This window comes from Chelonus insularis, unplaced genomic scaffold, assembly GCF_013357705.1.
Source record: "Chelonus insularis isolate UGA/USDA-ARS -01 unplaced genomic scaffold, ASM1335770v1 contig_164_pilon, whole genome shotgun sequence".
Taxonomy (NCBI): Eukaryota; Metazoa; Arthropoda; class Insecta; order Hymenoptera; family Braconidae; genus Chelonus; species Chelonus insularis.
Window position 1 is genome coordinate 2,096 of NW_023276404.1, and position 15,459 is coordinate 17,554.

The window sequence follows — 15,459 nt, forward strand, 5'->3', positions numbered from 1 at the left end:
CCTGAATATATGCTGATACATCCGGGCAATATTTAATCATTTGGAGAAACTATTTTCATTTCAATGATTACATTTAAATAGATTTTTTATTTATGAGAAGTGTTCAATGAGTAATGGAAGCAGTTCCACCATCAAAATGAACTATATCTAAGTTTTTTTTTTTATAAAATATCTTAAGACCCTAAAAATCTATAATACATGAGGATTTGAAGTATCTAAGATAAAAATATATTACGAGAGAAATAAACTTTGTCAATTCTAAAAGTGTTCTTTTCAGCACGAGTTAATATGATTTTTGAAGATTTATTGTTTCAAAATATATTTTAAATTGGCTGATTCTTGAAACTTTCATTTATTTTTCTATAAATAAATTCCTTATATATATATTCTACTGATAAGATAATAATTTATTGATTATTGAAAAGTTTTTATTATAAACTACAATATATAACCTATATTTCATTTTTCTATAGAACATTATTCATTTTCAGGAAAATCTTGGCCGTTTAAAAAATTGCATACGACCACTATTATCACCTTCTTATCATCACTCATATTTTTTCGTTGTACAAAAATTTTCCCATTAACTGATACCACTAGATATCAAGTCTTAATACTGATTTTAAAAAAAATAATAAAAATATTTAAGTATCTATAAATACTTAATGCTTGCTACTTACTGAACAGTTCTCATGATTGATGATCAACCAAACAACAAATTTAAACTCTTTCAAAATTTTTCTTTTGTAAACTTTGAACTTTTTTCAACTATTTTTATTCATCTTCTTTTAGTATTTATTTTAAATCTTTACTAAATAAAAATTACCTAAAAATTGCTACCAAAAAAAATAAATAAATAAAAACCTCGCTTATTTGTTTACTAGCAAGTTTTTCCAGCCACATTTAGTAAAAATAATATTTTTTTTTTGTGTTACTGCGGTTTAAGAACAATACAAATTTCTTTTTGTAAAGAATAAATTCAGCTGAAACACTCGTACATATAAAATCATAAAATTCATAGAGCTAACTGCTACTAAGCTGTGAATGCTATTTTTCATTTTGTTTTCTTTAATTTTTTATTATCATTGTGTACTTTTAAATATTTTGGCAGCAAAAATGTTTTTTATTTATTCCTATTTCATAAAATTCACAAATGTTCTTCTTGCTTATCACACATCATATAATATTCCTACCGAGTAGCTTGTGTGTGTGCGAATGTATCTGATATATAAATTTTTGAATCACTAATGACTATGAACACACTGCCTATGTGTCAATATAAATAATAATTATAAATCAATGATATCAATTAAATCAAGTAAATAATAAATCAATAAGTTGTATTTAGATATTAAATTAAAAATAAAAGATAATTATAATCACTTATAAACAACACGTATTTTAATAGTATTAAAGAATCGTATTTATTAATAAATAAATCTAAGTAAAATAAATGTGATATTCGTTTGCAAATAACTCTTTTTTTCTCGTAGTATTTGCTTCTCTATTTACATAAATCTCCTGTCAATTATTTGCAGATCTCGTTTATGTAGTGATTATTAAAAATTAATTAAACTTTCACTGGAAATGAAATGTTTAACCAGTACTTGTTTAAATGCTACGTTTGGTTACTGAGTAATTAATTGATTTTGTCGATCCAAATGCTATTAACCGCACGAAAAAAAAAAACAAAGACTTACATTACTTGAAGACTTTTGAATTGAAAAAAAAAAAAAAATAAGTAATGGATTGTAAAAAATCAGTTGTAAAAGTATGGAAGTGGATTATTTTGAAAGATCAATAATGAGTTAATAAAAATAGTAATTTGCATTACAAGTTTTTTAAATGAGTAGATTAAGCAGTGAAGGTTGATAGTTAATTGGTTGGAAATTGATGTTGTAACACAATTATCCAACTTAAACGAGTAATAGAAATTCAAATTGTTCATTTTCAACAATCATGAGCTATCGACACTGGCATATACCAAAATTGGATCGACGAAATCAACTAATCATTGAATATTCACGCTTGACCGATAGAAGGACATCAATCTCTCTCAATTGGGCTCTTAAAATTGCACCATTAAATTCTCTCGAGGGCCTGGGCGAGCCGTACAAATACGAATAAGCAATCAATAGTTAACTATTTTAATTTAATGCTAATTAAAGCTTCTCAACAGTAACAAAATATTACTATGCCTCCCAGACTCTCGTTAAAGTATCTATAAATAAAATAAAAATATTCCAAAAATTGAGTAATCAACTTATCTAGAAAGTTACTGATCTCCATACTCATAGTTTTAATAATAACATTATTTATGAACAATATAATAACTCGTTAAAAGTTTCAACAATATTAATTAAAAATAATTGCAGTTTCATAATTTTTTTAATAAATTGACTTTTTCGAGAGTTGTCAAAAAAAAATTATGAAGCATATTTTTATAAAAGCATGTGTTTTTTAGAAAACTGCAAAATAAAATTAAAATGAAATAATTTATATTTAAATGATAAAACTTATTTTTATATCACTATGTAGGAGCTTTAATAACTACACAAACTTTTGAATTAAATAAGTGACTAATAAACCACATAATATGACAGCTAGTAGTCCGACTCAATAATATGGTAGTGGAATATATGAATGTACAGTCAGGTTATATATTCCGAAAGATTCAAAATATAAATGAATTAATTAATAATTTCCGGTACTCTATCAAATGGAAAAACTTTTAAATCATTTAAAAGTCAATCCTTAATTCTATAACCTGTCTATCCATTGATTTATACTACTGTGAAATTCTTCATTGATTCGGTCTATTAGAATAAAACTACGGAAATGAATTGAATTAAATAAATTTATTTTTTTTCTTTGTAAATTCTCTCTTTACTTTCTCTCTTTCTCTCTATGTTATCACTCTCTCGCTATTTATTACCTGCATCCACATATGCCAACAAACCCGCATAGCATCTCTTTTTCATTTCTCTATCTCTTTTCCTCCTCAAATCGTTTCCTTATTTATTCTATTAGCCACCAGCAGCGGGAATTACAAGGTACTGTTATAAAATACTCAACTTTAACCTTAACTTTGTATCTTTTTCATTAGATATTTATTTTTACATAAGCGACCACTAAAGAAATAACAGTTTAATTATCTTCTTCGGTCAGCAAATCGTTTTTACAAACAGAAAAATTAACCGACAGAGGATTAAGCAATAAGACACAAGAGATTTGTTATAAAATATGAAAAAAAAAGTACTTGAAACAAAATAAAATATATTTTCTTGATTTTTATTTTTGTCGTCACTTTTTTCTTCTCAAGTGTCTCTGTCTCTTTTAGTTCAGACAGAACACCCGCGTCTAACAGAGTCTACACATAGTATCCTTACTCTCACGACTTAAATTAAGAGGCGCTGCAATGTTAATGAATGTCCCTGCCAGCCACTAGAGCTGGGGAAACGCGTTGCCGGCAATTTATGGGGTATATTCGTTCTAGGAAAGCACCGTGATAAGAGCCTCACTGCCACTACACCTACAAGAAGGAGTGTATACTTTTATCTCCAGAAGTAAACTTGCTCCCTAGCAGCTTGATAACACCTCTACAAGCTGCTTCTATGAATAATTTTCCACGAAAATTAGGCAAGCCGATATTCTCGACATTCTTAAAGCTTTAAATCTTCTATTTCAATTTTTACTCCTTTTTCTTCGCACTTATAATGCTATTATTGATGAGACAAAATTGCTTTTAAATATAATCAGTAATTAACATCATATTTATACGCTAAGTCTTATCATCTATTTTCTGATTCTTAAAAAAAATAATTGACGTTACTTTTAATTTTAATGGAAATATATTTTTTATCTGATACTTATTCGTGTTCGTTTTAGAAATAATTCCTTTTTCGATAAATCACTCAAAAATTTATAGGATACAAGAATATGTCTATGAATGGATTTAGTTTATGAATTTACGAGGGTCATATATCGAGTAAAGATTCTCCTTATTTTTCAGTAAAAAAAACTAATCGCACTATCATGAAAATATTTTTCTGGCAACAGTTAAATATTTTTCTCTGAATAGAAAGAAATAAATTATCAGCTCGATTAGAAGTTAATTGGTGAAAAGAGTAAATTTTTTTATTGTTAAATGATATCCGATAAGTTTTTTAAGAGTGATAAGAAGAATATAGCAAAGTAAAGTTGCCATTCTCGTAACTTATTAATGACAAAGTATTTTCAAGAGTACAGAAGAGACTTGCCTCAAGCTCCATCATATTGGCAAAAAGCCAAGCTCGTCCATCTTCGTTGTTCTCCATGCGTTTTCAACAAATTCTTCCTGCCGATGGCAAGAATTAATGCCTGGTCCAAACTCTCCACCGTATTGATCTCGAAATATTTTTCCCGCGAGACTCGATTTTTCGTTTTTCCTGTCTTTCACGTGAATAAATATCGTCATTCGTTTTAGAAAAATATTCTGGGCGATAACTATTTTTTCTCCTTTGACATTTAAAGCAATTTCTTTAATTTTCAGTCTCCAGCATTTTTTATCAACGAATGAATTTTTTCATTTACAACAAAGCTCTTGTGTCTTATTTAAATGAGAAAAAATCTTAAATTTCCGTTCAGTCAAAAATAAAAAAAAACACCACAGTAACAAAGAAAACGCTATTTATATAAGAAGATATTAAATAAAGCCAGCAAACCAAAGAGAATTATCAAGATAATTTTATCTTCGTTCACTATACAATTTACAGTATTATTTTAATGCAGTATGTAAAGTCATAAATTCAAGAACTCTATCCTCTTTAAATTTACTGATAAACCTCCTGATTCCCTCGCGAATTATACTGAAAACATGTACTTCAACTACTTTGATATACAATGCACATGGAACGTTTAAATACTTTGGCAGTTGTGGCAGCCCACGAGACTAGAAACATTGCATCATATATACATATAGCGACTTAATGTCATCGTTTTAAACTTTCTATACAAGGAATTCCTTCTGGAATGCGCTCTTTAATTTACATAGATTTCTTACCATCACCACACTTTATTTAATCGAGTTAAAAACTTTAACTTATCTATTTAAATTTCACATCTCCACCATTTTTCAATTTCTGACTCCACACACAATCATTATGAATTAAAAATTAAAAAAAAAATCTCTTTCTTATGTTAATCATTTATCAATTATGTATTTAAAATTTTTAATATATTTTTCTTACCTTTTTTTTTATAGTTCACATTTTTCTCATTTCTCACGATTTGATGAGACTCCTATTCCTCTCATCGTAACCCGTTATCGCCGATTTTTATCACAGCATCACCCATGCCTTACTCATTTCCGGGGAATAGCCTCGAGAGTAGACATACTATTCGCTCACAAGAGAATAGATATAACCTCCGTCTTCATTTCAGATCCCTCTTGTGCCCTTCTCTCAATAGCCTGCACTTCATTGTTCTCTCGTTTTCCGATCTTTTCTGCGTCCCTTGAAGCAGCGGCGATTCTCTGCAAATGAACGGGAAATCGAAAAATAAAAAAAAAATATATATATATTTTTAGTATGAGAAAAAGTTCATCAGATTGATTTTAACAAAAACACAAAAAATCGTTGAAAATTAGTTTGTTACAAAAAAAGAAGAGTGAATTAAATTTAATTGTTATGATTTCAACGAGATTGAGAGTTACTTTCAGTTGATTTAAATTGAAAATTCAAAATTCTGTCTAAGAATACTGTGCTTCTAAGAAGAATGGAAATTATATTTCTAGCAAAGTTTAACTTCTTACTTTAACTCAACCCTCTGATTCTTATTCTCTATTGCTTCAACTCACAGCATTATTTTGCTCACAAACAAAATTTATTTTTTTTTTTATAATAAGAAAATATTGACAAATATCTTAATTAACTTCTGTAGTTTCTTCCAACGAAAATGAAGCTCTCAATGTGCCGCTATTATTGCAAAGATTAATTTTCACAAGTTTAAACACAATTATTAATATTTCAATAAAAATAAATTATCAATTTTTAATTAATTTCCGATTTTTCAAAAGTTTTTTCAAATTCCAATAAAAGCTTTGATGATATATTTTCAGTGTATATTGAGTTTTAACAACTTTAAAATTAGTGTCAATAGTAATCAAGACTCAACTTTAATGAATCCATCCCTCGTAATGAAGAAATAAAATTCAATTTCTCAATACTACCTGTGATGTGTCATTTCAACACCCACGATTTTACGAGTTAGTTATAAAATGCTGTATGATTCACAAAATCAAACTTGACATTCTCAATCAGTTAACCAGGCTTGCAAGTGGTTAATTTATTTCTCGTCAGCGTCACTAATTTACTTCATTCATGACGCCATTGTTCATTTTCTCATAACTATTGTTTCCTATTAATATCAGTTCTGTTTGTCTAAACAAGACCAATTACCCATCTAACCACTAAGCATCTATTTATCAGAATATTCTACCAACAATTTTGTCATCAACAACTTCATTCTTTCCCGATAAAATTTTATCTACTGAACTTTTTATTTTTTTATTTTATTTTAATAAATATCTTGACCACACACAGAAGGAAACCTCAGCAAATCTCTAGACACTTAACAATTCTACGAATGGAGAATCTAATTTTGCCAATTTCTTTTAGATGAAATAAGTATAGAATGCAATAAACAGCCAAAATTGCTGGCAAGAAGAATTATGAGTGTTATTAAATTTCAAGTAGCATCATCGTGTCTCCGTAAATCTCATATTTCACCGCCTCGTTCAACCTACAAGTGCCACTTGAAACTGGCTTTTCGACCTGATAAACCACTCCCAAACTGACAGACCATTGTACATTTATTAAATCAATAACTTTTAAAAAAAAAAATTAACTCACTGCATCCAGATAATAAACAACTCAAAAATTATTATAAATATAATAACCAAACGAAATATGCTACGAAAATCGTAGCGTGCTTTAATTATTACACCAGTCTACAAGAGCACCTTGCATCCAAATTGATAAGTATTCAAGTAGAAAAAGTATGTAAAAAATACTTTGTACTATGTGTCATTGTCAGTATTGTTAAAATCGCATGAATTATAGTTATTGAATGTTTTGCATTATTTATGTTGAATGTTTGTCACGAAAAATGTTGAACAATAATCAAAAAATGAATGATACATTTTAGTAAATGAATCAACTGTGTATGAAAATAAAAGAGCATTGCGCATTGAGTAAGTACGCTTTCTTTATCATCTAACTATAAAATCTCTTTTGGCTCGCGTACGTGTGCTTTTTCTCTACATATGAATATTTATTGTCTCACGTTAAAAATGTCAATTGATTCTTCTTTCAGCTACTTTTTAATTAATTTTTTTCAACTGTTTTCGTTAAACGATTTATATTTGTAAATGACCCGAGAGTGAATATTCTAAATGGATCTAGAGAGAGAGTGAATTTTAATGAATGGACGATGCAAAGATCAAAATTTGTTTTTGTTCCGTGCATCGAAGTAAAAAAATTTATTTACAGAAAAAAAGAATATTAAAAAAAAGTGTGAGTTCTCATGTAAATGGTAAAGAATTATTTTGTGATTATTTGAAAATTTTCAAGCTTTAATCACTCGATTTTTCAATAAACTAAATATTGTTGTGATTATTTATCATTTGTAATAATTATTGTTTTTAACAAGTTTCGATTAATATAAAAACCTTAATCGTAAATAATTCTTTATCAATAAATAAAGAAGTATAAACTATAATAATCTTATTAAATTCACACGCTAATCGCTTTTTTTATTTTTATGGGGAATTTTTTACAACAAAAAAAAAAAATTCCTCGGTAATCAGGAACATACTTCAACTGCATCATGTTCATGGTGGCGAGTAGCGTAGTCTTAACAGTCTTGGTGCTGAACTATCACCATCGAACTGCGGACAACCACGAGATGAGTCAATGGGTAATTGAACGATTGATCATTAACGATAACAAGCATCAAAAAACTTCTATTCACGTCATGTTCATTGTTAGCTTTCGTTTGTCTTTATGACAGGTTTTCTTGCTTTTAGATTAAATCGGTCCTGCTTCAATGGCTGCCATGGATGCTTCGCATGACAAGGCCTGGTAGGAAGATCACGAGAAAAAAAATCATAGAAAACAGCAAGATAAGAGAATTGGAGCGGAAAAATCAAGGCAGTCAAAGTCTTATTGCAAATGTTGTTGATCTCAACGATGATCTTCTACTTAGGTTTCCTGTATCAACTTACCCCCGGTAATTGTTTACTTTTATTCCTATATCTATTGTTCATATTAGAACTATTTAAGTAGCAAATAAAATATAAATTACTCTTCAACTATGCTACTACTACCTCATTACTACCATAGAACTATTCATTAGATAAATGATAATTAAATGGTCCTGATCTTATCGTCTCTTTTGAGCCTGAATTTACTTCCTTAAAATCCCAAATCAGGCGAGGCATCTTAAAAATTAAGTGGGCCATTTTAAAGACACAAATATAGGGCTGGATTTAAATTGCTACCTGGGTATTTCTATTCGTCTCGAAAAGACTAAGATAATATTCTATAAACAGTTTTTGTTTTATACATAATTGTTAAAGAAAAATACCCATTTTAATTTCGATCATTGTTATCAGTATTGACTCTTGAATTGTCAATATTCGTGATTGAAAAATATAAAAGTACCGAGGCGATGAAAAATAATGGGCTCATTTTTAACCACCTAATTGCAGTCCTTTAAATTATCGTCAAAAAAATAATAAGAGTAATTTTTGTAAAATATAGCTGTAGTTATTATCTGTAATAAAATCATTGAAAAATTTCATCAATTAATTACTCAGTAGTATGTAAAAAATAAAAATTATTTGACAAAATCAATCCAACAGTTTACAGTTATGTAAACAGTTATCTATTACATGACAATTGACGGTTACTATTAATACTCCGTACCACGAATATTTGTGGTAATAATATTCATAACAGGTAAACGTGGTGAAGACGCAAAATCGATCGATTATATCCGATCTCGAGGGAATTTCTTGTGGCAGAGTTTCTCGCAAGCTCTGCATCTCACAGGAATACGTAAGTGCACGCATTGATACGGCTAATTGGTTTTAGCACACCGGGTCATCACCCTTCTGGCAGGCCTCCTACCATTGAAGAGACCACAACCTTTATGCCTCTCAATGGTACTCAAGTTGAGCTTCAGAATATTCTGAGGGAGCTTCAGTTTATTACTCAACATATGAAAAAAACCGAAATGGAGGCAGAAATTATCAGCGATTGGAAATTTGCTGCCATGGTTGTTGACAGGTTTGTCTAAATTATTTATTTCATGTCAAAATAATGAATATGAAATGTAGCTGTCATTTAAATAACTCCAAATAAAATAACCTTCGAGAGTGATTTGTTGATAATAATATATTAAAATTATTCCATAGTAAATCTGCACAGTAGTTGAGTAAATAAAGATAAAGCATATTTTTGCATGAGATCATTTTTACAGGTTGTTTTATTCAATATGAGTTAAGCTTATCAACTTTAAATATGAATATCTATTTTATTAGTTAGATAAAAATATTTTTAATAAATGTCGTAATAAAAAAATATATTGTTTTTTTCAAGGCTTTGTCTGATTGTTTTCACACTATTCACCGTGATTGCAACGATAGCAGTTCTTTTCTCAGCGCCGCATATAATCGTCCAGTAGTAAACTGCCCAGGCCCAGCAGTCAAAAAACCTTTCCGAAGAAAGCTCCTCCTGATTCTAGGTATTGCTGCATTTTTTTTTTTTATATTTCTCATAAATATATTTTTCAAGACAGAATTTATATAATTGTAATAATTATTACAGTAATGAAAGAAAAAATCAGCTAGTGAAAAAGTAAACCAACAAAAACAAGTGATAATGGTCAATAAATAATCGGCCGTGTCAAAAAATAAGTTGGTACAAGTGTAAGCATTTATTTGGAATAAAGTACAATAAAACAACAAGACGAGGAAGGAATAAAAAAAAAAATAAGAGTAAGGAATGCCAAAGAAATAACTAGCTGAAATTCAACCATAAGAATCAGGGGAATTCTTCACAACCCAAACTATGTTCTCCAAGTACTTTCGATAACTTCTCTGAATTTCTTTTCTCGACATTATTCTCCGCGACGCGAGTATGCCAAAAAGTGATTTAAAAATATATACGTATGTATATATGTACACCAAAAGATCACAAATTCTCAAAGTACTGGAACCTCTATGTCTTCACATCATGACCATTGGATTTCTCAATCTCGCAAGAAGAAGAATTGCGCGGTAAGAAGAATTTCAATTGATTCGTCGATAAAAATAATTCAACCAACAAATTACTTGCGAGAAGATGCTCAAGTTCATTCTCTATCTCTTTTATCGTCGTGTTATACGCAAATCATAGAGATCAAGAGAAAATAAATCAAGACACTAAATAAAAACTGCCAGTCGATTCGCCTGCATCAAAAACGCTGGCGGTAGGAATAATATTAAATTTGCAAATACTCTTTTTATCTCAACACACTCATCGATATATCTTCGACAAGAAAACAAAACCAAAAACTGTATCATTACTATTATTATTATTAAATATGTAAGTATATGATTAATACATACATGATATAATAATAATTAATCGATTAACGTTAATGAACCGCCGACTTTGTTTATCGCGATTGTAAATATGAATTTGCAAAAGAGAAATAAATAGAGCGTAGCCTAGATTTTTGCACGCAAGAAAAGTTTATGTTGACGATAACAAGCATAGATATATAGAAAAAGTGTTCATTTTAAAATTATCATTGTGATTTCTTTCTAAATTACGTGCAACTATTGAAAAAAAAAGTAATTAATGATATCAATATACGAGAGGTATAGGGAAAATAAAATATCCTACTGTGAATTTAGTTAAAATTTTTTATTTATTGACTTTTTCACACTCATTAAATATTTATTTTTTTTGTCCTGGATAGTTGAATGTAGGTCAACAGGAGTTTTAGTGAATTTTCAATGAATCCTTTGACGGTTTATTGATGTAAAAAAAATTATCTGATTAATTAACTGAACTCAAATAAAATAATAAATTATTTTTAATTAGCACAGCAATATGATTGCATTGATTTTCATTTCATTGAATATGACATTGTGGGTTTTCAAAAAGAGCTTAAGCCACTTGTATCCGTCACTTGTATGTGATTGGATATGGTGCTTTCTATCATACAGAAAAATTAATACTTTTTTTTTTTTTTATTCTGATTTAAATCGAAAAAAATATTAGAATGTTTTCTTTAGCGTTTGCTTGCACTCTAGACAGTTGATGTCATCATTTTTATAGACAGTAAAGGAGAATTGAAATTTCAAAGACAAAAAACAGTACAATTAGAGTATGAATGATACGAGAAAGACATATAAATAATAACCTAATTGCATTTACGTCTCTATACTGAATAGTGAGACCGACAGTTGGGTTAAATGGATTTTCAAAATTGCATTCGAATTTGCGGACTTAGATTTCCGGTTTTTAGACGTGTGTCATGTACAAACTCGACAAAGCCATTAGCAAAATAATCAAAACAAAAAACCGAAAGCTTACAGTCAATCAATTAAACTTCCAAAAGTCTATTTAATTGAGTTTAAAAAAAAAAATTAAATTAAAAGTCAGTAGAATATAAATAAAAATTCGTGACAAGTTCATGAAAAAAAATCAAATAATGAATAAAAATTTCAAAAGTTGCACGTATGAGAATTAACGAGCGTCGTTAGAGAATGAGTCGAGAATATTCCGCTATTCGCTGTCTCCTGTCGATCCACTACCATGCGCTGGGCTTGAAGATAATTAAGCAAATAATTAAATAATAATAACTAATAATAATTATAATAAATAATTCGTGATACATTGCATCTCTCTTGCAAGTGTCAACGATCATTTGGCCAACTCTAATCAAGAGTCTAGGCATAATTAAATCGTTCGAGCAACGTTAGAATATTAAAAACCTCATTGACGATAAAGTGTTCCAATTAATTAAAAAGAATAATAATAAAATGAATGAATAAATGATTAGAATAATCGTATAAATATTGTATACTTAAACAGGGACGACAAAAGAAGATTGTCATGTTATGTCTTCATTGTGTCCAATAAAAAATGTGATTGTATATCATTCATATATTAGACTCAGTTTTATATGAGTCCTCAACGTAAGCAGGATTCGATGTCTCGCTATGAATTGATTTCGTTTCGCTTTTTAACTTCACTTTTATTTAAATATTTAATTTCATTCAATATTTTATAAGTTAAAACAATTACTAATGGCCTGTTATGAACAGCAAATTTATTTCTTTAGGCGAGTTTATGTTTATAAATTTACGATGGTGAAGTGATGTGTTATTTAAAGTTCGTATTAGAGGGCAATAATGTTAAATTAATCGGCAAAATGGAAGAGCATAAAATGAAAAGTAGCTAAAATACGACTGTAAAAAATAATAAAAATAAAATGAGCCCTCGGGGAAATTTGTAGACTTCTCTAAGACGTTAGTTGACTTTAGTTCTTGTGCGTCTATTGTCGGAAATATCTCATACTATTGACTTCACTTCTTTCTTTATTTCATTTCTTTTTGAATCTAGAAATTGGCTTTTTCTTTCATTAGTTTTCAGAGACAATCAATTTTAATTTTTCTCAAGAGAATAACTTTTATGTTCAATAATCAAATAAACATACTGCTATGATAATATTAATCATAAAAATAATCATAAGAATATTATTAAAAAAAAATCTGTAACTTTTTGGTTCATCCATTTTTATCACCTCAATTTAAACCGGGAAATAAGTGAAGTAGAAAATACGATCGGCCAAAAACTATTTATTATTCACAATCATATGTGGGGAAATTTTATAAAAAAAAATCACTCGAAAATTTAATACCTCATGCTTTTTAATAATAAATTATTTAATGAATAAATTTATTGGTTTACAATCAGTTTAATATAGTTTAGAATTTTTATTTTAAAATATACACTTAAGTACTTGAAAGCTTTATTACAGCCAACAACTGCAGTTGAATATATAGACTTTATATCGTTCTTTTGAAATTTAAACTCTTCATCCACAACTTCCGTTGATAAAAGCACTAGAAAAACGTGCTGCTATATCTACTAGTAATTTCGCATTCTTTGAGCAACTTCTTCCTTGGTTTCCACGGATTCTCGTTATCAAGAAATTAATCGTGAAGCGTTCAAGTCACTCCATTATACGAGACTTCGATATTGTTCGTGATGTGAATATACTAAAACCGTAGTTACCGCTTTCTAATAGAATCGACGAGTGCAAAGAATCGCCATTGTCGAATATTAAGTCTGAAAGAAGACGTACTGATTTCGGAAGCAATTTACTGAGGTTTTGGCAGCTTTAATTGTCGACTATTAACAACGTCAATGACTAAAACGTGAGAAAATTTCCAACATAAACCACTGGAAATGTGATTTTAAAGGATTCACTCGTCATAATGGCTATCTTCTGTCATGGAAAACATAAAAAGCTTATGAGTTAACATCATAAACGGTGATAAATGAAGTTGAGGGCAAAGTTAGAAATATTAATAAAGTGGTAGGGTTTCAGGGGAAAAATACAAAAATTATCATTAAATAAACATATTTCAAACTTTTTAAATACTTTTTCTATCTGATTTTTTCCTTGCGGTTTTGTATTTATTTGATTCTCTTGCGATAAATTGTAGCATTGCAGTAAAGTGGTTTTCATTGAGTAGAATAGAAATGTAAAGTCACTAGAGTTGATTTAAATAAATTTTTAAAAAATTCAAAATATAATATGAATTGTTAGAAAAAAAAAATATTTTTCTTAAAAGCGATACGATAACAATCATAGCGAGAATAAAGTTCATTTTAATAATATAAATATTATGATAATTGAATAATAAATATAATAGAAATAATGATAATGATAAAAAACAAATAATTAGTACGAAATTATACACATATGAACATAATAAGCATATAGAAAATACGTTCGTAATCGGTTTTACGAGAAGAAAAATGTAATATATGTGTGGAAAAGATTATAAATACGCGAATAACAATAAGCTAATGAATAAACAGATAAATAATATGGTATTATAAATAATATAATGTAAAGACAATGAGAGTTGAATAATTGATTAGAATGGATAAAACTGTTAATGAATTGTAATATTAAATAAATTAATGTTAAATTAAAATAATTTAATTAACGAAAAAAATTTAATAAAACACAATGGAATTGATTTAGGATTACATGGGCAATGAAGTATACAATGTCCAAAATGTTTAACTTTATCATAATCTTATGAATGAATTATGACATATAATAAACAAGTTATAAAGCGATAATTCTACAAACCAAAACAATATCTGATAAATAAATATTATTTATTCGCCATTCACTTGTATAGATTTTTTTCCAGAAGGTGAATAAAACTAAATTTATTTATAAATTTAAGAAATAAAACTGTCAAATAAATATGGAGCCCGAGTTCATCGATTATGTCCAGGGCTATTACACTTAGGTTAAAATAAATATTCTCATTGGAACATTAATTCATAGAAATAACGGCGAAAAATACTATATTTAATCTTGTTCATATAAAAAAATAATTGCTGACTTTGCACCTGTTTAGATATTTCAATTACAAAACAAATAAAAAAAACATTCAATGTCCAAATATGTAATGAATTATTTTACAATTTTTAGATAATTTAATTATTTTGTTTAAATGGAAAATCTAGTATTTATTAACTTGTTTTGCAAAAAAAAATTAAAGTCACATAGAATATTAGTTAATAATTTTTTCTCGTGGATGAGCAACGATTTATCAAATTTATTAGCCGAAACAATAACCAAAAATGTTAATAACTAGACAAATTAACATATAAAGACCAATTAGAGTGCGCGTATATATGTTAATTTACGTGAGAAAAAAATAAAACAATTCATTGATTAATAAATAGTGATAAAAAAAACACAGGAATTTCGATGAATTAAAATTAGTGAATCCTTTGCAAATATAATGTATCGATTGATCTAAAAGAAATTACTATCTACCATTTCCTTATAGATGATTGTTAATAAAATTTAGCAAAGATATTAAATTAAAAGAGAAGATAAATAATAAGTATATACGTTATAATAAAATAATTCAAATAAGAAGCCGCGTGATATGCTCAAATTGTAGTTGAAAATCGTTATTTCTTTTTGAATTTATGTTACCACTCGTTTTTCCTCTCTTTTCTCGTGTATCACGTATCGAATGTATCAGTAATATACCGTAGATACAAACGACTTTGTGAATACGTGAGGAAGAATATTAAAGTAAAAATATAATAATAATAATGTAAAAAAGAGTTGCGAGACTTGTTTCAATATGTATGAGTG

General features: G+C 28.2%; 1 protein-coding gene across 1 annotated transcript; it reads left to right on the forward strand.

The window, feature by feature from the left end:
* Window positions 1–6,987: 6,987 nt before the first annotated feature.
* On the forward strand, window positions 6,988–14,716 carry LOC118064176 (acetylcholine receptor subunit alpha-type acr-16-like). Its single transcript, XM_035078600.1, has 6 exons — window positions 6,988–7,231; window positions 7,847–7,956; window positions 8,066–8,268; window positions 9,135–9,329; window positions 9,642–9,786; window positions 9,870–14,716. The coding sequence occupies exons 1-5, from the start codon at window positions 7,189–7,191 to the stop codon at window positions 9,724–9,726; spliced, it is 636 nt and encodes a 211-aa protein (XP_034934491.1). The 5' UTR covers window positions 6,988–7,188; the 3' UTR covers window positions 9,727–9,786; window positions 9,870–14,716.
* Window positions 14,717–15,459: the final 743 nt, after the last annotated feature.